Genomic DNA, 20,772 nt, shown 5'->3' on the forward strand with positions numbered 1-20,772 from the left:
TGCAATTGAATATTCAAACCAGTATTTGCTTATACTGAAAGAGCTAGACTTAAGAGACAGGGAATATGTTACTAATGCAGACAATGTTTAAAAAATACAGCACCTTCCTTGACTATTACACTGTGAATAAAAGAGAAAAGCTGCTATAATATTTTTCTCGTACTCAAACACATTTCCCTCCATTTACCAAGGACTGGTCTACCAAACCATTGAAGTTTGATAATAAAAGTTAGTCTATCAAATTCATCGAAGAATGAATGAAGTCTTAATACATATTGTTAGTATATATTTTTTTATTAATGAAAAGAACATTAACACCAATTTCCATTCAAAAATAGGCAAAATAGGTTTTTAAAATCATACAGTTAGCAAATAAACACATAAAAATACTCAATATCATGAAACACCAAAAAAGCAATTAAGACTATATGTTATTATACACCTATTAAAATGGCTCAAAGCAAACACATTATCCATACCAAAGACTAGCAAGTGTGTGGACAAGTGAGTTCACATGCTGTCTACAGCAGTGGATCTCAAACTGTGGGTAGTGACCCCTTTGGAGTTGTACAACTCTTTCACAGGGGTCACCCTAAAAACATCAGAAAACAAATATTCACATTATAATTCATAATGGTAGCAAAATTACAATTATGAATAGCAACAAAATAATTTTATGGTTAGTGGTTCCCATAACATGAGGAACAGTATTAAAGGGCTGCAGCATTAGGAAGGTTGAGAACCAACCACTGATCTATACCAAGCTAGTTCAGTTTGACAATCTCTTAAAAGTGGAAACATTCACACATACTGAATTACTGGCCCAAGAGAAATAAAACATATGCATAATGAGTCATATGCCTTTATCCATTGTAGTCTTGTATGTACCAGCTAAACAAAAGGATTCAATTTAAGTAGCTGAATACATAAAAAGATCAATGGGTATTGTTGTAGTTATAAAAAACAAACACAGTAGAGCAGTATAAAGGATAAGGTATAAAAAAAGCAGCAGTGATAAATCTCAAAATAATGATGTACTGTCAAAAATATCTAGGTAAAAAGCAACTTTTGTTTTCATTCACAAACTGTACTCTTATGAGTCAAATATAAACTACTGAACACTTATAAGTCTGGGAAAAGGGAGATTATAAAAGGTTATGAGGTAAATCACAGACAAGGTTATCATCACAAAGATGAGTATACAACTTTTCAAAGAATAAACCATAGAGATGACTGCATTTATTAATACATCAATAAACTTTTAAAAAGTGACTCAAAATACAAAACTCAGAACTCCTACTTTCTGGAAACCAAAAGGCATGGTACCCTCCTCCATTTTGATCCTACTCTGTCCTCATGCACAGGTAAGGTTAGCCCTATGTTAATGCAAGAAATACTGACAAGCAGTGATGATCGTGGCCATACCAGACTGCAATACAGCAGCTAGACTGTGATTACAATAGCTATATTCCTGGACTACAGGATCTCATTTTCCTGTCTCTATAGCAACAGATTTGAGGTAAACAATCAAGAAAGACCACATTATCCCACAAAATCTTTTTTTTTTTTTTGACAATGACCTCAGCTATGTACATACACAGAGTTCTAGGTCCTGTGAACACAGCCAGAAACAAAGACCGCTGGGTGCACTTTTACAAGAGGCACATTTACAAGAGGTAGAGGCTGGCTGCAGACTCTACCATACCCATTGTTTGTATGCCAATGATGCTTCACATCTGGATCTGCTCATCTCATGGGTGATACCAGCCTATGGAATAATTGCTTTGGGGGCACATTCTTTGTAGACCCTTACAAGCTGCCTCTCCTTGTGTCATGGGCATTATAAGGACATTCTCTGAGAAAAAATAGATGATAACGAAGATCCTGCAGCTCTTGGACAGCAATAAAAATTTGTTTTTTTTTCCTTTTGCTGCACCTGCAGAGGTATACCAAGTTGAGACATCCACAAAAGTTGTCCATACTTTCCTAGAAAATTCAGTCTGTTTTCCAGCCTTCCCACTAGTAAACTGGACGCTAAGAGTAAAAGTAGCTTTCAGAATAAGGCATCTATCTATGTATAAACCAGAGCAATGAGAAGGCAGTGACCAACCATAATTAGAAGGCTGGAAACATTCACCCAACTGTCATGTGACAGATTAAAACCTATTTTTTTTTTTTTTAAAGATGCAGGTAAGCAAATTGTAGCTACCTTCAGTAGACAAAATGGTACATCTTCCTGGTAAAAGCTGAGTTGTAGCCATGCTTTCAACAATTAAAAGCAGAAAACAAATTCTCCATAAATACTCCATTCAAAGTTCCTCCAGGCAAGCAGCACTGACAGACAATTTGCATGATGGGGTGATTACTGCACACTGGTTATGTGGTAGAGAAAGACGGCTTCTACCACAAACACTCATACATGGCAAGGACCCCGGCTCAGTATGGGCAAAGCAGCCCCTGCACCTTCCCGTGCCTGACCTCCTGAGTAATCTCACACCCCTGGATGTGGGCAGAATTCAGATCAACCTCAGGAGCTTCTCTAGTGTCACAATACTAAAAGAGAGCATTCCCTGTAAGTCTAAGGCTTTTCTCAAGTATGAATTTGGAGGAGCTAAATGATGTTTAAGCCTTGGGTTGAAGGCTTATCCACATTGGCTACTTTTATGAGGTGTCTTACGCACTGTGACATTTTTGGTGATGAATGAGGCTAGAACATTGGCTAAAAGAATTCCCACATGTGTCACATTCATAAGGCCTTTCTCCAGTGTGAACTACCTGATGCTGAATGAGACCAGACTTTTGGCTAAAGGACTTTCCACACTGGCCACACTCATAGGGCCTTGCTCCTGTGTGAATTCTCCGGTGTTGAATAAGGATAGAGCTTTGACTGAAGGATTTCCCACATTCACTACATTTGTAAGGTCTTTCTCCAGTGTGAACTCTCTGATGTTTAATAAGGGTAGCTTTTTGGCTGAAGGATTTCCCACACTGGTTACATTCATAAGGCTTTGCTCCAGTGTGAATTCTCCGGTGTTGGTTAAGAATGGCACTTTGACTAAAGGAATTCCCACACTCACTACACTTGTAAGGCCTTTCTCCAGTGTGAACTCTCTGGTGTTTAACAAGTGTAGCTTTTTGACTAAAGGATTTCCCACACTGGCTACACTCATAAGGTCTTGCCCCAGTATGAATTTTCTGGTGGTCAACAAGACTGGAGTTCTGTCTAAATAATTTTCCACATTCACTGCACTCATAAGGCCTTTCTCCAGTATGTATTCTACGGTGATCATTCAGGTGGGAGGTTTGGCTAAAGAATTTCCCACAATCACTGCACTCCCAAGGCCTTTCTCCAGTGTGGACTCTCTGGTGCTGATCAAGCGAGTACTTGCCACGGAAGGTTTTCCCACATTTGCTGCACTCATAAAGCTTTTTCCCAGTAGAGGCTTTTGGCTGGTGCATAGGTGTTTGTTTTTGAATGGAAGTCTTCGCACAGGCTCCTGACTTACGACTTTTATGACTGTGAGCTTCTTTCCTACCCTCTTTGCTTTTGCTGGGCTTCAGATTGTTGGGAAAGACCTGGGATTTCAGAAGACTCAGTATGTCTGGGAGGTCTTTCTCAACATCCCAAGTGGGGAAGGACTTTGCTGATGTATGGAATAGGCATTGTTTCAAGTATGAGGCCTCGTCGGCATTCTTCTTCAAGAGTTTTTCTGTACTAGTATGTTTTTGGTGCTGATTAAACTGTGAACGTGCCTCTGTACTCTGGTTCTGCCCAGGTAGATCAGGCAGGAGCAAAATGTTTTGAAGAATTGGGACACACTTTTCACAGAGGTGAGTTTTTAGTGGAGAAAGAGTTGTCTCAGATCTCCAAACCCGTGACGCTCGTGTAGAAACTCTCTGCTCTTCATCTTCTGTTCTATGCCCACAACCTGAAAGACAATAACTGCTGAAATGCCTGTTGACTACGTTCAGAGGAGGATGCCCCAGCATCCACACAGGCCACAGAATGCTTCTCCTGAAGACAAGGGAGCTACAGGGGTAGGTTAAGGGATGAGCTGCATTGCAACATCGGGTTGCTAAAGAGAACAGAATTGTGAAGACCTCACTGAATGAAGGCCACCAGGATGGCAGGAACCAAAAGGGAAAGATGTCTAACTCTTCTACCCATGGCCTTAAGCTTCTGTAACACAGTGGCTAGACATTCATCATGGAGTAGCCTCCAAATCCCTAGGGCTTTCTGCCCAGATTGTAGCATAATATCATCTGCTAGTGCAAAGTGTAAGCTTTGCAGAGGCAGGTAGTGTGCAAGCCTAGGGAACTCACTACAGTTGAAAATGAAGAGCGTGTGCTCAGATTTATATGTGAGGTCATGTTGGAATCCATAAAGGAACAGTACAGTACAAACGAACTAGAGATGCATGGAGACAAGAATAGGAGTACCCAGGTGCTAGAAATCACAGATAAAATAAGAAGTCAGAAAACTACCATGTCTGGGGAAGGGAATATGAAATGAGGCTTGGTTGGTAACACTTGCACCTAAGCCACAATGGATACAGGATGGTTTTGATGATAGCCTGGGTGGATGTCTTCCTCTAGCTGTCACTTAGCACACCCAGGCCTCCTATGAAGCCAGATTGACCTTTCAAAAGAACCAGATCCTTCCCTCTTTCCCCCAATGGTGTCATTACATACGGCCACATGAAACAAAGTCCACAGGAAAGAAATGACATAACAAATGGTCAGCTCTGATAGACTGTCTCACAAGAGATCACCATAGATCCCAGGAAAGGAAACACTAATTTTTAAATATCCAAAATGGAGGATCCAGCAAGAACAGTACATGGTTCCAAAACTGCAGCCATGCCAAAGGAAGTCATAAAAAAGCCAGCTAGTCAAGGAGAAGCACTTGTGATGCCACGGCTCAGGATTTCTAGACACCACTAGAGGCAAGACAAGCAAGAGGCAAGACAAGCAAGATGGTACCCATTAATTAGGATGACCATAGGATGCCCAACTCCTTTACCACAGTAAGAAGCAGGTTACTTAGGGAGTGATCTACTTGGGATAGTAGACATAGCTTAGTGCTACCACACATACCATATTTAACCAGAATATGGAGAAATTAACAGCTCTCATGGTCCAGCCGTAGAGAGGATCAGCCTCTTTCCCTAGAGGCAGAGGGTCTCAGGATGCTAGGGGAACGTAAGAGCCTTACCCAGGGAGTTTATAAGTGCAAAGTTCTGCAGCGTAACATTGAGATACAGCAGCCTCTGAGTCTTGTCAAGAAGTCTCCATTCTTCACGTGAGAAGCAAATGGCTACATCCTCAAAAGTCACACAGCCCTGCTATAATAGGGACAGGTTATTCCATATCCAACTTCACCCCTATGTTGCGAAGAATACCCACTTATTTACCCATGCTCTCTTCTCTTTCCTCCCCACATTCCTACCTCAAAGCAATACCAGGTCCCAGTGCCGCTATATCCCACTAGATTCTAATTTTTCCAGTATTGGTGTCATAGCTCCAGCAGCAGATACAATGACACCATCTAAACTGACATGTAGGGCTACATCTGTTCTTGTCAAACAATTTCTCAGGGTCCCCCTGATGGTCCCTCTTAGACATACTCAGAGATGAGTTCACCTTTCACCCTTACATCCTCACAATCGTCCTGATTGTCATAAGTGGTCCAGGATCCTGCTCCAGAGACCATTTGTTCTTTGCTTCAATCATAGCTACCCAGGATCGCTTGCAATCTCACACAGCATTTTTCTACTTCTGACGATCTTCACATTCCCTAGACAATCACAGTCTTACTCTTGTTCTTAATCATGCCTAAGAAGTGGTTCAAAACATCAATGGCTCTCGAGCCCATATTCAGTAACTCACAGATGCAGATTTGTGTCCCTAAAATTACCCATCTGCCTGCATGAAATACCGTAGACATATACAGGATCACAACAAAATTTCAGTAAGCCTATAGCATGAAGAATAGTCACCACTTTTGGAGTCTTAGTTTGGGAGCTCTAACAGCAGACTATATACTAGGTGGCTTATAAACAGAAATGTATTTCTCTCAGATCTGAAGGCTTTAAGTCTGATGTCAAGGAGCCATTATTGGCAGTTTCTGGTGAAGGTCCTGTTCTATCGTTATAGACCACTGATTCCATTGGTATTCTCAAATGGTGGGAAAAAGCATTAGCTAGTTTCCTGGCATGCTGTTGCAAGGGCACTCAGTAATCCCACATAAAAGGGATCTAGCCTCATAATCTAATTACTTTTCAAAGGCCACACAAGTTAGAATTCAACAACAGAATTCTGAGGAGATGAAACCATTCAGTCCTGGCCTTGGGCCACCTTCGACTTAGTATTGCTGGCACTGTGACTGCCTTATTGCCCCATGCCTTAGAAACTTTGATCATACTCTTTCTCATGTCCATCTATCTCTACTTCTTTCACAATTGTGTTTCTAATGCCTATCACTTCTACCTAGGTCACCAAGACTCACTCATAGCCCCACCTTTCCTGAGTAGCTATCATTATTACTACTATGAGAAACAGAACTACTCCTAATTACACTATACATCTACATGTTTGGGCTAAATACTGACCAGCATTCTTTTAGATGTATCCATCTCCAGCCACTTCCCAAATTCCAGACATAGAAGGCCACCCACCCATATGATGTGTTCCTTCATTGACCTTTGAAATAACTTAAAAGTAGCTAAAAACAATTAAAAAAATATTCTCAATGAAAATGAACCTGCATTTGATGGAGTTTCCATCCTTCTAGATCTTAAACTCTTAGAGCAGCAGTTCTCAACTTGTGGATTATGACCCCTTTGGGAGGTTTAACAACCCTTTTACAGGGGTCACCTAAGAACATCAGAAAATATACAGTTCTGATCTATGATTCATAACAATGACAAAATTACACTTAGGAAGTAGCCATGAAAATAATTTTATAGTTGGGAGTCACTACACCGTGAGGAGCTGTATTCATCGATCACAGCATTAGGGAGGTTGAGAACCACTGTCCTGGAGGCCGTACCAATATATGACTACTACCTTCCCCTCTTTAAAAGCTAAGACTCTAAGCAGCACTAACTACAAAACCAATGTAGACTTCTACCACTTCCTCCATTTTCACCCTGGTCTAGTCACTATTAACACTCACCTGGATTATTAGAGCAGCCTCCTCCATAGGTTTCTTACTGCCTCCCTCACAACCACTGGGTTTTCCATGACACAGGGACATGGAGGCTGATATAGCGAACATTAGGTCAGCTCCCTCCTCTTTCTTTTCCTTTTCTAAGTGTCCCGTTGTTCTCATCACTCCAAAGCAGATACCTAGATTTCAATTCATTCTAGGTCTGAATCCTACCCTGCTCCTTTTCATTCCCACAGAAGAAAACACGTGGGGTGAATCTGTGTATGATGTCAGACTCATCTCCAAGCATTTACACATTCCAGTGCCTGAGTCAACCTCATTCTGTTGTCTGTTACCATTAGGAACTACTTCAAAGAACCCCCAATATCGAATGAGGATGCTGTGCTTGGGTTTGTTAAGCGTTCTTTGGCCCAGGACAAAGTCATGAGTAGTGACAGTCTGACACGCTCTCCTTACCTGCATGAGGGCCATATCCACTTCTTCAGTAATGGATACCTGTAAGAGAGATATCATGAATGATGGCAGGGATCCAAATCCTTGGGTCTTTCTCTATACTCTCCCAACATGGAGCAAGGTGACCTGGGGGTGCCTTCATTACATCTGATCCCAAATACTCAGTGCTGAGGGTTACCTGTGGGGCCCTGAACAATGACTCAACTCGCCCGTGCTATTGCTATATATTTTCACCAGGAACAGCTTTTTGGAAAACCAAAAGCCCACACTCAAGCCTGTGTACTTCTTCCCTACAGAAATTCCTATGTCGTAGGGATAAGGATAAAACTCCCCATCTTACTATTACAGGCTTAAAATATTCCGGACTTCAATATCGCTCCAAGAAATTACACACGCTGGGGCCCTGGCTGTCACACGCTGCCCCGTCTCGTCACAGTAGCTTTGCAAATAGGGAACCTAAATCACACACCAGGATTTGGAGAGTAGCGACTTAAGCGGACTCCCTCACTCAGACTTTGTATGATACTTGGTGAGTGCAAAGGAGCATCAGATGTCGCAGCACTTACCTAAGCCTGGTGAATGAACGTGGGCACAGCCATCCAACTAAGGCGCACACAGATGGCACGGAGACGGGACCCGGACTTGGGCAAAGCTGTTGCCGCCAGCGCCCAGTGTGCGATGAATGCTACTTCTAGAACCGCCCCTTCATACTCTTCATCCCCTAACGCTGGACAAAGGGGTCCTGCACACAATCAACAAAAACGGGACCCAAAACCGCTAAAACGAGCGCCACAGAATACACCCGGAAGTCCCGCCCTATCCTACCAGTAAAAACCTGAAGATGATACTGTTCTAAATGCTCATTGGTTCAGTGTTCTTCTTTCTGTGACAAACGCACTCTGGGTAACGTAGTTCCTCTAGTTGTGCATCTGTGGCTGGGTAATAAGCTGTGGACCCTCACCACCTGGAACAAAGGCTAAGCGGGATGCAGGGAAATGTCTTCATAGAGGGTAGCAAACAAGCCTCTTCCAGGTATTTGTTTTCTGGTGTGCAGTAGACTTGGGCCACCCCAGTGTTTTCCAACCAGGGAGCCAACAGAATACCCCAAAGGGCTGCAAGTAAGCTACACTGGAGGTCAAAGGGGCTATGGTTGGCTAGGGGGATGACACTCTCTCTGAGGGAGCAAAGAAACTTCTCCACTTCTTGCCCAAATTCTGGACAGGCATCATGATGGAAGCCCGTGCCTAGCCTCCAGAACTGTAGGCACTTAGCTGCCCTAATCCACTGCTGGAGACTATCTGTAAGTAGTCTCTTCTAAATTACTAGGTGTGTTACACTTCCATGATCTGCTCTCATATCCTGGAGCCCTCCCTTAGTATTCTAACACCCGTGCCCCACCTTTCATGGCACTTGAATTGTCCCTCCCTCTCTGTCCTGTCAGAGGATGCATCACAGATCACACATGGTCCTATAAACTTCAAATATGTATATATCGAGAAACTAGAGAGCTAGCTGACTTTCCTGAATACCACAAGGAGCATAGATTACCTCTCTAAAAAAACAGGACCTGTGTGAAGCCCACAAGTTCCTCACAACTCCCCCTCTTCTGAGGGTGCAGCCCTTTGCAAACAGACCCAGCTAGCCACCTACAGAAGTGGCCAGCTATAGCCACCAACTGATCATAAACTAAGGTTAAATGTAACCACAGTCCACAACTGCCCAAAGCAAAGATGAACACAGTTTAAGCAATTCTAAAACTTTTAGCTTGTGAACAAGTTCTGTGTTTTTCTTGTATTTGTGTATTTAAGCATCTGTCAATCTCTGGACCGAACAAATAGCTTATGATGATATACAGCATGTGATTCCAGTACAGGATACTGGAGGCAAGAGAATCATTAGTTCCAGGCCAGCCTGGCTAGATAGCAAAACCCCAAGTCAAACAAAACAACAAAATATCAACAAATACCAACAGCAAAAGCCAACTCAACAGGTTGGAAAGTGTTGACGGGAATATGGCCAGCTTGAGTATGGTGAGCATGGAGAGCATGGCTCTGGCAGGCCTTGCTCCTCTCTCCCATACACGCTGCCTTGCTAAAAACCATTACACTCCTTAAAGCTTGCCCCCAAGGTCTATCATTTATTTGGCCATTCCATCTCTTGATGGAAGGTCCAGCTATCAAAGTACTTAAGTCCAACAATCAGAAGCCCCTTTGGCTCACCTAATGAATATGTCCAATTAAAAACCCTAACAGGAGGGTTTTCTGTTCTTCCTTTAAAAGCTGCCATTTTCTTAGGTGCATTGCCCACCTCCCCTTTACACAGAGGCAGTCCTTTGTCCCCCTAGAGACAAATATCCCTGCCCCCTTCCCCTTCTCCCTCTTCCTCTATCTCCTGTGTTTGTCTCTTATTTCTAGCCTTCTATCCCCCTGGGGCAAATAAATCTCCTTTGTGCTGAGAACTTGGCCTTGGGGGTCCTGAGTTGATCTTTCAGTGCAAGTGTCCTGTCCAAGTGACTCAGTTGGTCTAAACTTCTTCCAGGCAGCTGGCCTGGATTCTGCTTCTACTCAGCTCCTCTGGTCTCAATCTTCTTTGCAGCTTGGCTTGTTTACTCCTAGGAAGAAGGAGCCTAGGGAAAGTGCTCAGCTTCAAGGATTTTCTGAAACTAAAATTTTGACTTGTCTCAGCTTCCTTCCTGTGTAAGGATAGAATGTTGCAATCTCACAGTTAACAGTCACACAGCAAAGTTATACATACATTCCTAAACAGTAAGAGGCTGCAGAAATCAATGAAGGCACAGTCACTAGACTTGTGATGATTTTTTTGTAATAGGCAGAGTTCACTTGTTTTGCTGTAAAGCTCTTCCACTTCCTGCTTATCACACCCAGTATTATATTTCCAATTAGGGATCATACCTGGTAACCAGTATATGTAAATTTCTGGACAGGAGGACATGTAACTTCTTATACAGCAGGTGAAAACCTCCCCTTTACAGTGTCGGGCACTACAAATTAGCATACAAGAGCTGAACAAATGCATGCTATCATTAGAAGGACAGAAAAAAAAAATAAACCCCCTTCACTGGCCCCTGGTTTCACCAAAATGGAAGCATCAAGGCCACAAATTAAGACCACAAAGCCCTATATGCCTAGGTCTCAGAAAGAAAACAAGATGAAAGAAATGAGACATATTTTTGACTCAGCTGTACCTACAAGACAAAGTGAGATCTCCACAAAAGCTGTTGATCCATGCAGAGTTCAATTTTGTCTCCTACTATTGAGAAGAAGAATCCCAAAGACTACAGGTAGACTCCACAGTAAACGTGTTTATTAATGCACAGACTAGAGGTTGGTAGTCTCAAGTTGGTAAATGGAAGGCTGGAAAAATTAACCACCATGTCAGTGTAAGACAACAATTTCCATAAAGAAGGGATGATAATGCTGGAAAACTTCAGCAGACTGAAGTCTGATTCCTCCTGGTAAAACATGACAGATGCACATTTCAACCACTCAGGAAAAAAACGAAACAAAACATGTTCCTCTTAAGGCTTTGCTCAGGATTTCGCCTTTCCTTAGCATGTTGAGGATACCAATGCACAATGAACAAGCTGATAAAAATGTAAGATGGTTTCTACCACAGAAAATGGCTTGAGTATAACTCACACAAGGGCCCAAATCACATCAACATGTATGGAGCAGTTCCTGTAAACCCCATCCATTCCTGAACACCCAAAGAATACAAACGCCTTGGATGTTTGAAAATATAAGGTTCAACTTCAGGCAAGCAGTTCAATTATAAAAGTTAATACTGGGAAAAAAGGAAAAGGAAAAATAAATGAGAACACTCCCTGCAGGTCCATGTCTTCTTGAGCACAGTATGAACTTCCAAGACCTAAAGAATATTAGACCTTGGACTGAAGCTATTTTTGCATGTTATTCTTATGAAGCCTCTCCATGGTGTGAGACTTTTCGGTGGAGAAAGAGGGTAGACTGTTGAGGAAAAGATTTCCCACATTTACCACACTCATATGGTCTCTCTCGTGTGTGAACTACATGGTGTTGAAAGAGGTGACACTTTTGGACAAAAGACTTACCACACTGACCACACTTAAAAGGCTTTAATCCAGTATGAAGTTTCTGGTGTTGCATAAGACCATTGCTTTCTTGAAAAAATTTCCCACATTCTTTGCACTCAAATGGCTTCTCCCCAGTGTGAGATCTCTGGTGTCGAACAAGCTTAGATTTGTAAATGAATGCTTTCCCACAATCGCTGCACACATGAGGCTTTTCTGCAGTATGAGTTTTGTGGTGTTTGTTGGAAGTATCTCTCTGGCTAAAGGATTTCTCATTCTCATCACACCCATAAGGCCTTGCTCCAGTGTGAATCATCTGGTGTTCAAGCAGACTATGGCTGTGTGTGAAGAATTTCCCACATTCATCACATTCATAACGCTTTTCAGCTGCATGAATTCTCTGGTGCCGAACAAGAGTTGATTTGCATCCAAAGGATTTCCCACATTCATCACACTCATAAGGTCTTTCTCCAGTGTGGATTCGGCGGTGTTCAGTAAGGTTGGAAATTTGCCTAAAGGATTTTCCACATTCATCACACACATAGGGTTTTTCTCCTGTGTGAACTCTATAATGTTTAATGAGGGTATCTCTTTGGGTAAATGATTTCCCACATTCACCACACTCATAAGGCTTTTCACCTGTGTGAATTCTGAGGTGGTTATTTAGGTGGGAGGTCTGTCTAAAAGATTTTCCACATTCATTGCACTTGTAAGACTTTTGTCTACCAGGGACTCTATTGAGATGAATAAAAGAGCTTTTATGGCGGTGGACTTTCCCACATTTAGTAGACTCAGAAAGTCTTTTTCTAGCATTGGCTCTTGGGTGGTGATCCTGAGTGTGTTTAAGGCTGGAGGCTTCTCTGTGTTCACTCTGCTTGGAATATCCTCTTCTAGTCTGAAAGCCCTTTCCACATTCAGTGATTAGGTTTGGTTGCTCACAAATGGGAATGGTCTGTGGAGGGATAATGCCCAATGCATCTGGGAAGTTCTTTCTAACTTCTGCAGAGGGGAAGGGCTTTTGTGACCGACGAATTCTGCAATTCTTCACCAGTAAGGCTGTATGTGAGTGTCTTTTCAAGGTATTTTCTGAGTTGCGATGATTTTGTTCCTGGGGAAGGTTTGATTTCTGCCTAAGTTGATGAACCAGGTGCAACATGCCTTTCAAGAGTGGCAAATATATATCACATGGATGAGACTCCTGGTTAGTGGGACTTGCTTTTGGGGTCCTGACCAGTGACAATTCTTCTACAACAACCTGATCAAAGGGTAGCTTTCCATTCTCCATTCCTTGCCAGCAATCTGAAAACAGAGAAATTAATTATTATGAAACATATTTATTATGATGGTGTATTATTCATGTTTTAAAATAATTTTCTGTAAAATTATTTATATACTTTATTACTTTTTATTTTATTTTTCTGATAAGTCCTCACATATCTCAAGCTCACCTCAAACACATCACGAAGTCATTGTTTACCTTGAATTTCTGATCCTCCAACATATATGCTTGTAAAGCTAGACATGTAGCTTTTAAAACTAAGCTACACCACAGCCCAATAGGTAATGTGAGGTTTTTGTTGTTGTTGTTGTTGTTTTGTTTTGTTTTAAATTTTATGTTTTATTGTTTTCTTGGTGCCAGGAGTTACCCCAGGGCAACATTTCTCAACCTGAGGGTTGCAACCCCTTTGTGGGCTGTATTTCTGATAGCCTATGTATACGATATTTACATTACAATTCATAAAAGTAGAAAAAATATAATTTTGAAGTAGCAATGAAATACTTTTATGGTTGGGGGTCACCACAACAGGAGTAACTGTATTAAAGGGTCACAGTATTAAGAACATTGAGGACCACTGTCCTAGGGCTTTACACATCTTAGGTTAAGTACTCAACCACTGAGCAGTATAGTAACAACTTGATTTTTAGATATCTTCAAAACTTTGCTAAAAGCAAGGTATGATGGCATGTGTTTGTTATCCTAGCTATCTTGGAGATTGAGGCAGAACTGTTTTAGCTCAGGCATTCAGGCTTAGCCTGGGCAGCACAGCCTGACTGGTGAGTGGGATCTTCTTTATTGCTGCTGGCTGGGGAGAAACTAGAGTCTTCCTCTAAGCAAGGCAATTCTTAAGCAATAACAAAAGGCTTCAGCGGGCCTATAGCATTTATATGCAAATGAACCAATCAACAGCTCATGCTCCCTGCCACATTTTCTCTCTTTTGGACAATTCAAGATAGAATGAATATTCCTTTGTCTATAATCATCCTGAGTTCAGGGAGCAGACAAGTAAGGCCAACTCCCCCACAAACCTGCTGTTATTATTTAAACTGCTCAATCCTAAACTGTTTGCCACGTTCTGCTTTTCATGGAGAAACTATTGGTGGTTGTGATTAACTGTTTTTCCTTTCTTGCTTGTGTCTCCTGAACACCAGGTACTTCTCATGGGAACACCAAACTGTCTTATATCAGTGTCCCCAACCTCTCTGTGCTATTACTCAATCACTTCTCTAGTTAAAATCCTGCGGGTACATATTAAAACAAGAAAAGGAAAGTCTTATGATTCACATAGAAAGGCATGAGGCCATGGTGTATTGATGTGAGGAAGAGGGAACTACATGTGAGGTAAGGAAGGGGCTGTCAGGGACTGTTAGGTCAATATCACAAAATATGGAAGCCTAATGAGACAAAGGACACAAGGCTGAATTATATCACAAACATTAGAGGCAACTTATTCCTCAGTCAACAACATTCATTAAGACCTTATTGTTTGGGGTCTTCAATACAGGAATTCTGTATTGAAGGTTAAGGATATCTCAGATGTGTTCAAGGAATATTTAAGCATTTATGGATACTTCACAATGAATGCATATGAGTCCTGGAAAGTGCCACACGGGGGGGGGGGGGGGGTTACAGAACAACAGGTAACAAATCTCCCTGTTTCTCTGGGCAACTCATCAAGGTCAATTGTTTTCTGGGATTGCACTGTACTAAAAAGCATCCAGGGATATCTCCATGCCCCTTGTCATGAATCTGCATGGAACCTGCATGAAGCAAGTCCTAAAAGAAATAGAAAACAGAGCAGATGAGCCTCCAACAATGGCCCAAAAGACTCAACTTATTACATGACCAGGATGGAAAATAACATACTCGTAGATTTTTGGCAACATCTCATAGTCCTATGTAAATATTGATCATGACAATGCCTGTCATTTCTCACTCTGGCAGTCATGGGGAGCTATCATTTAGGAAGAGGTGCAGAAATTAGGAAATGAAGCCCAACATATCCAGGCTACAAAAATGATAATAGGAAGCAGATGAACAAGAAACTTACTTTACTGATACAGGGTACCTGATGCCCAGACTCTTCTGGCACTGTTTGGAACAGTGCATACAGCTAATCCCTCCATATATGAGAAGATAATAAAGAAGTTAATAGAACCCAAAATCTTGCTCTGGAAATAGCAAAGCTATCTGTATGGGGAAAAAAAATGGATACTGGCAAGTACGTGGATGGGCTGGGTATGGGGCCTTACCGAATGAAGTTACAAGTGCAAAGTTCTCTAGCATCACACGAAGGTACAGCTGCCTCTGAGCCTCATCGAGGAGCCTCCACTCTTCCTTGGAGAAGAAGATGGCCACATCCTCAAAAGTCACAAAGTCCTGCCACAATGGGAACAGAACTTTCCATTATCAGCTCTCTTAGGATCCCAAGTTCATCATCCTCCTCCCCACAAGTCATTCTTTCCCTGAATATCCTTTCCTGATCTCAACCCTAGAGGAGATACTTGGTGACACTAATGCCCACTCTCATGATGCTCCCATTCATCACCATGTCCTCTGAAAGCACCAACTGTGGGAAATACAACATGGGATAACACTTCAACTCTGGTCATGGTATATACAGCCCACAGCCAGTTTCCAAGGGTTTTCAAAGCTGTACCTTTCTGATACAAAAAGTTTGGAGCTTATCTACCATTCTGTAGTTCTCAAGGCTATCCCTATGGATCCACACCCTCTCTGTCCATGTATCACTTCACTACTTCCTACTTCTACCTCCACCTGGATCCCTTTCCATAGACCTCTTTCTGTTCCTCTCACATTACTCAGAACATGATATCCAGAGAATCAGACCACAGACTCTCCAAATGCCTCTCCTCCAAAAAATTAGGCAAAGCCTCCGTGCAGCCTGCTCATGGGTGGGTTTGTTCTGTCTCTCTGGGGCACAGTTAAACAGCTCTGCTGTGCTATGGCCTCACAGCCCTGCAAGATAAACTTAGGATCCAACTGAGGACCTGGCTCCTTGGTACTTAAGTAGTGTGGTATTTCCTGCCAGCCCCTCCAGAATTTGTAAGCCAGAGGTCCCCTTATTTCAGGGGATTTCTGTGCAGGCTTGTCCCCATAATGCTATGCTCTTCTACTGCTTTACCTTGAACTATAGCTTCATGATGTCCTTCCCTATGTCTTAAAGGGAAGCTTCTCTTTCCCTTTAAGGCCCAACGAATGCTGCCCCTGGTGTGAGCTGCTGTCCTGTCTGATACTCTCCCACCTCACAGTCCAACTATGGACCCATGACCCCAAGGTCCCCTCCCCAGGAGTTCTGAAGGATGACTGGTCTCAGCTTCCTTCTCCACAGACCTGCAATCCCTAACCTGCACTCTGTTATAACACAGAGGGGCCTTGGCAGCTTGATACAGGATCCCTCTGATGGTCCACAAGACCAAAGGCAGCCCGAGTTCTGTTCTCAAGCCCTCTGGATTAGTCTATTTTCATTAACATAACAACACATATAAGGCAAGCTCCTTTATAAAGAAAAGAACTATGTTTTGGTTTGTGGCTCTGGTGGTGCAAGGTCTCTTTGGTGACAACCTTCTTGCTGCAGGGTCCTGATGCAAGAAAGAAACATATGATAAGAGACAAGAAGAAAGGAGGGTATGCATGTGTGATCTCTTTTATAAAGACACCAGGATTCAGCCATGGGTGAGAAGAACAACCTTAATGAGTTAATTTTATCCTACTTACTCCTTAAAGATTCTATCTCTAAACACCTCAGGCAGGTAAGTTTTTACCCTATTAATACCTGACACTGAGTATTATATTTCAATGCATGAAGTCATGGGGTTGGGCATGCAACCACGCAGAAACCACCGCAGACTCTGCTTGACTGTTTCACATCTCAACCTGAGCCACTCGGGAAAACCGGCTGATCTCATACACACATCACTTTCTTCAACTTTTTTGAACCTGATGTACCCTCTTCCCTTGCTGCCTTCCTCTTCTCCTGACCCCATTCAATGGCCTGACACAGTGCCCTTCCTTCTACACGAAGCCCTGTGACTCTCTCAATTAACACCTATGCCCTGAACGTATGACCTGCCTGAACCTCCTCAGACACACTAAGGGTAACTACAGAATTCCACTTCATGTAAAGCAAGCTGGATAAACATTAATCTTAGCTTTATGGCCTTGGTTTCTCTTAGTACTTCTCACTGATCTTATCCCCTAGAGTTCTGACAACTTGCTACATCTCACACCCTCCCCAAGGCCACTTCTGTACCTGTAATTCTCACAATGGCTACCCAGGGACCCAAACATAATCCACCAGCGATCCCTGCCCTCTCTCCCAAGTGTACTAATATGACTACCTAAACTAAAAACTCCTCCCAATGGTTACCCAAATTACACCCTAGCACAAATACTTCTAACACTGCCTTCTGAATGACTCCATCCTGAATTTGAATCCACTCTCGACATGGTTCTAGGCTGTGTAGTTAACCACCCATTTGGTATGCCCAAATTATGTATTTTGAAACATCTCGGATTCTAAGCATATCCCCAAACCAAATTCCAATGTTAACTGCATCTACCACCAACTTCACACCAGTGTTGGCGATGCCTCGGAGCTTCTAGTTACTAAACATGAACACCATGATTTAACACACAAAATTAGCTTGAAGTTTTCTCTCTCACCATCATCACCAGTAAACCTGACATTCATTATCTAAACAACACAAAACCTAGAGCCCAACAGCAACCACCTCTGTGACTACAGTAGCTTCTTCCTTGATTACCTCATTCTTCTGTACCACCAGGAAGTGTAACCTGGGTCATAGAAGCTCCCAAAGGAGGGATTCTGAAGAGAGCATCTAAGAAAGCCATTGCAGGTCTGACAACTATGCCCTAGTTTTTGGGTCCCAAGAGAAATAAAAGAAAAAACTATTCTGCCCCACCTTCACCCATTGATTTATCCAGTGTGTAACAGTAGGGTAGTCTTCCCTTTACATGAATTATCTTGAAGAGACATTAAGAAATGTATTGTTCATCCCAGTCAGGACATTAATAGACCAAGGTAATGGCACTAGCCAAAGTTGGCTTGGTGAAACAGTGAGACTACTTAGATTAGTGTTTTTCAACCTTTCTAACGCTGCCACCTTTTAATACAGTTCCTCATGCTGTGGTGACCCCCAACCTTAAAATGATTTTTGTTCTTCGTTACAACTTTATAACTGTAATTTGCTACTGTTTTAAATCGTAACTCAAATATCTGTGTTTTCCTATGGTCTTAGGCGACCTCCGTGGAAGGGTTGTTCCACCCCCATCATGGGTTGCTAACCACAGGTTGAGAATCACTGCTCTAGCACTCCACAAGACCAAGGACAGATGTGGTGAGCTTGGTTCAGCAGTGGTGAGGAATTAATGGTGATCCTCTCCCCTGTTACCACTGCCATGATGTCTCGCTATCACTGTACCGTTTTGCCCATTTCACTGTCACGATTAAGGGACCAGTGTATTTTGTAGGTCACCATATCAATCTCTGCTCCATAAAGGCCAATAACCATAATACACCCAAAAGAAGTTATGTAAGAGGTAACACCTTCACACCTCATTTGCCCTGGTTCCCAGCAGATAAGAACCAGTCCATATAGTCCCCAAACCAAGAGTAGGGCTCCTGTACTTAAGAGTCTGTTCAGGTCAGCAGGCCAAACTTGGACACAGATTCCTGAACACAATCCCTAAGACAAAGAATAGGACTAGCTCCAGTGAGGCCGTAGAATGGTCATAAGAGTTTCTGAGCAAAGGTAGGTGGTGAGAAGCCACTATCCACGGTCGGGGATCCAAGCGCACATCACATGCCTCCTCATTTTTCTGCTTTCCCTGCTCAGCCAGTAAGCCAGGTGACCTGGAAAGAACTTCATGAAGGGCATCGCTCGCTTGATCCTCCAATTCGCAGTGCTCGTTCTTACTATAAGAATTTGCACACGGTTCCAACTTTTCTTGGGTTTCACCTTGCCCTTTTCCAAACGGTTCAAACTCTGATTACAATGAGTAGAACACTTTTAAAACGCTGAAATCTGACTGATTCATTCAGCTCACAACACTGGCTACCAGCCTCCTGCCGCGAAAGCTCCCAGCTCAGCACTCTCCCACAGCTCTGACTCTGAATTTGGAAATGGGGGCCCATCTGTGGGTCCTGCACTGTTTTGAACCCAGGGATTTCTACTTGGTAGCTGGCCCTGCACTAGGCTTTAAGGTGGAGCAAAACCCAAAGGACGCAGCACTTACCTGAGCCAGGTCGCTCTGGGTGGCCACCGCCATCGGATTCCGATGGTGCAGCGGGAATCGCGATACCAGCGCAGCTCCTCAGTCCAGCCAGAAAGGAGAGGTGGCAACACTCGCTCCGCTGAAGCCCAAACCCGCACAGCTTGCAGTGCGGGAACACAGCGCTCAACACAGCCTGCAGAACTACTGTTATGCCTGTAGTGAAGCAAGAGTTCCGTGATGACCAGACTGACCCAGAGATTTTGACCTATGAGCATTCATTGGCCTTGGCGAACTGCATTCTGGGCAATGTAGTTTTCAAAGGCCACAGGCTTGTGCTGTTGGTAACCAAGGCAACTCCTGCAGAAGTAACCCTGACTACCTCTTGAGAGAAGGAATCAGGTTTTACTAGGCTGTCCCTCCCTCCCGCCCTTCCTACCTCCCGCCCTCCCTTCTTTTCTTCCTCTATTCATCTCTTCCTCCTTTACATTCAGTCTTTCCCTCCTTACTATCTTCTTTTTGTTGACGAGTAAAATTTTACATATTTATGGAGTACAGTGTGACATTTCAATACATGCATAACTTGTATTAGTTAGAATTTCTATTCTGATAAAACACCCTGACCAAAATAAATGTATAAATAAAATAATAGAAAGCAAGTTGGGGAGGAAAACACTTTTTTAATTTTCTACTTCCAGTCCATCACTGAAGGAAGTCATGGCAGGAACTCAAGTCTGGCAGGAACCTGGAGGCAGCGAATGGAGCAGGGGCCATGCAGGAGTGTGGCTTACTGCCTTGATCCACATGACTTGCTCGGCTTGCTTTCTTACTGCATCCAGGACCATGTGTACCCATGTGTATGAGAGTGGCACTGCCCAAGGAGCTGGGCCCTCCCACATCAATCATTAGTCAAGTAAATGCCCCCACAGGCTTGTCTACAGACCAATCTTATGCAGGATTTTTTTTTTTCAATTAAGGTTCCCTCTTCTCAAATGATTCTAGATTGTGTTAAACTGACATGAAACTAGCCAGCACAAGACTGATTCTAAGAAACCAGAGTAATCAGTCTTACTATTTCTTTATTGTTTTATTTATCCATTTTCTTTAGAGACTAGGTTTCAGTTATTGCAGGCTGGACTGAAACTTGCTACATGACTTAGGATGTCCTTGATCCTCTTGCCTCCATGTCGTGAGTGCTGAGGTTATAATCTTGTGTCACCATGCCCAGTTTGTGAAGTGGGGTTGAACTCAGCACTTTGGACATAGCAGGCAAACACTCTACCAATTGAGCCACATCCTCAGCCCTCATTTATTCAGTTTTCATAGAAAACCCCAAGTCCTCTTATCATTTGTTCCCCAGTCTCTTTCTCTTTCCTGCTAGTATCCTTCCTTCCCACATTCCCCTTCTGCTTTTGTGTATACATATATGTATATATACATACAATGATGCCTGTATCCATGTAGCACCTATCATAGACATTTGCTTCTCATGACTCCCCTCTTTTTACATGACAAAGTATTCAAATTAAGCTTCTCATGTAGGAA

At 42.8% G+C, this 20,772-nt stretch overlaps 2 protein-coding genes across 4 annotated transcripts; both read right to left on the minus strand.

The window, feature by feature from the left end:
• Positions 1–671: 671 nt before the first annotated feature.
• Positions 672–10,837, minus strand: LOC114710859 (zinc finger protein interacting with ribonucleoprotein K-like). 2 transcript variants are annotated; one of them, XM_028895152.2, is made up of 3 exons: positions 7,628–10,837; positions 5,216–5,342; positions 672–3,929 (listed from the first exon to the last, which is right to left on the minus strand). In XM_028895152.2, exons 1-3 carry the CDS (start codon positions 7,682–7,684, stop codon positions 2,674–2,676), a joined length of 1,440 nt encoding a protein of 479 aa, XP_028750985.1. In that variant the 5' UTR covers positions 7,685–10,837; the 3' UTR covers positions 672–2,673. The 2 variants fall into 2 exon arrangements, with proteins under 2 accessions (XP_028750985.1, XP_028750984.1); XM_028895151.2 differs by having other exon boundaries at positions 5,216–5,345.
• Positions 10,838–10,926: 89 nt separating this feature from the next.
• LOC114710858 (zinc finger protein 416-like) lies at positions 10,927–19,508 on the minus strand. 2 transcript variants are annotated; one of them, XM_028895150.2, is made up of 3 exons: positions 19,252–19,508; positions 15,225–15,351; positions 10,927–12,992 (listed from the first exon to the last, which is right to left on the minus strand). In XM_028895150.2, the coding sequence occupies exons 1-3, from the start codon at positions 19,282–19,284 to the stop codon at positions 11,560–11,562; spliced, it is 1,593 nt and encodes a 530-aa protein (XP_028750983.1). In that variant the 5' UTR covers positions 19,285–19,508; the 3' UTR covers positions 10,927–11,559. The 2 variants fall into 2 exon arrangements, with proteins under 2 accessions (XP_028750983.1, XP_037057999.1); XM_037202104.1 differs by lacking the exon at positions 15,225–15,351 and having other exon boundaries at positions 19,252–19,507.
• Positions 19,509–20,772: the final 1,264 nt, after the last annotated feature.

Source organism: Peromyscus leucopus, chromosome 1 (assembly GCF_004664715.2).
Source record: "Peromyscus leucopus breed LL Stock chromosome 1, UCI_PerLeu_2.1, whole genome shotgun sequence".
In the NCBI taxonomy this organism is placed as follows: domain Eukaryota; kingdom Metazoa; phylum Chordata; class Mammalia; order Rodentia; family Cricetidae; genus Peromyscus; species Peromyscus leucopus.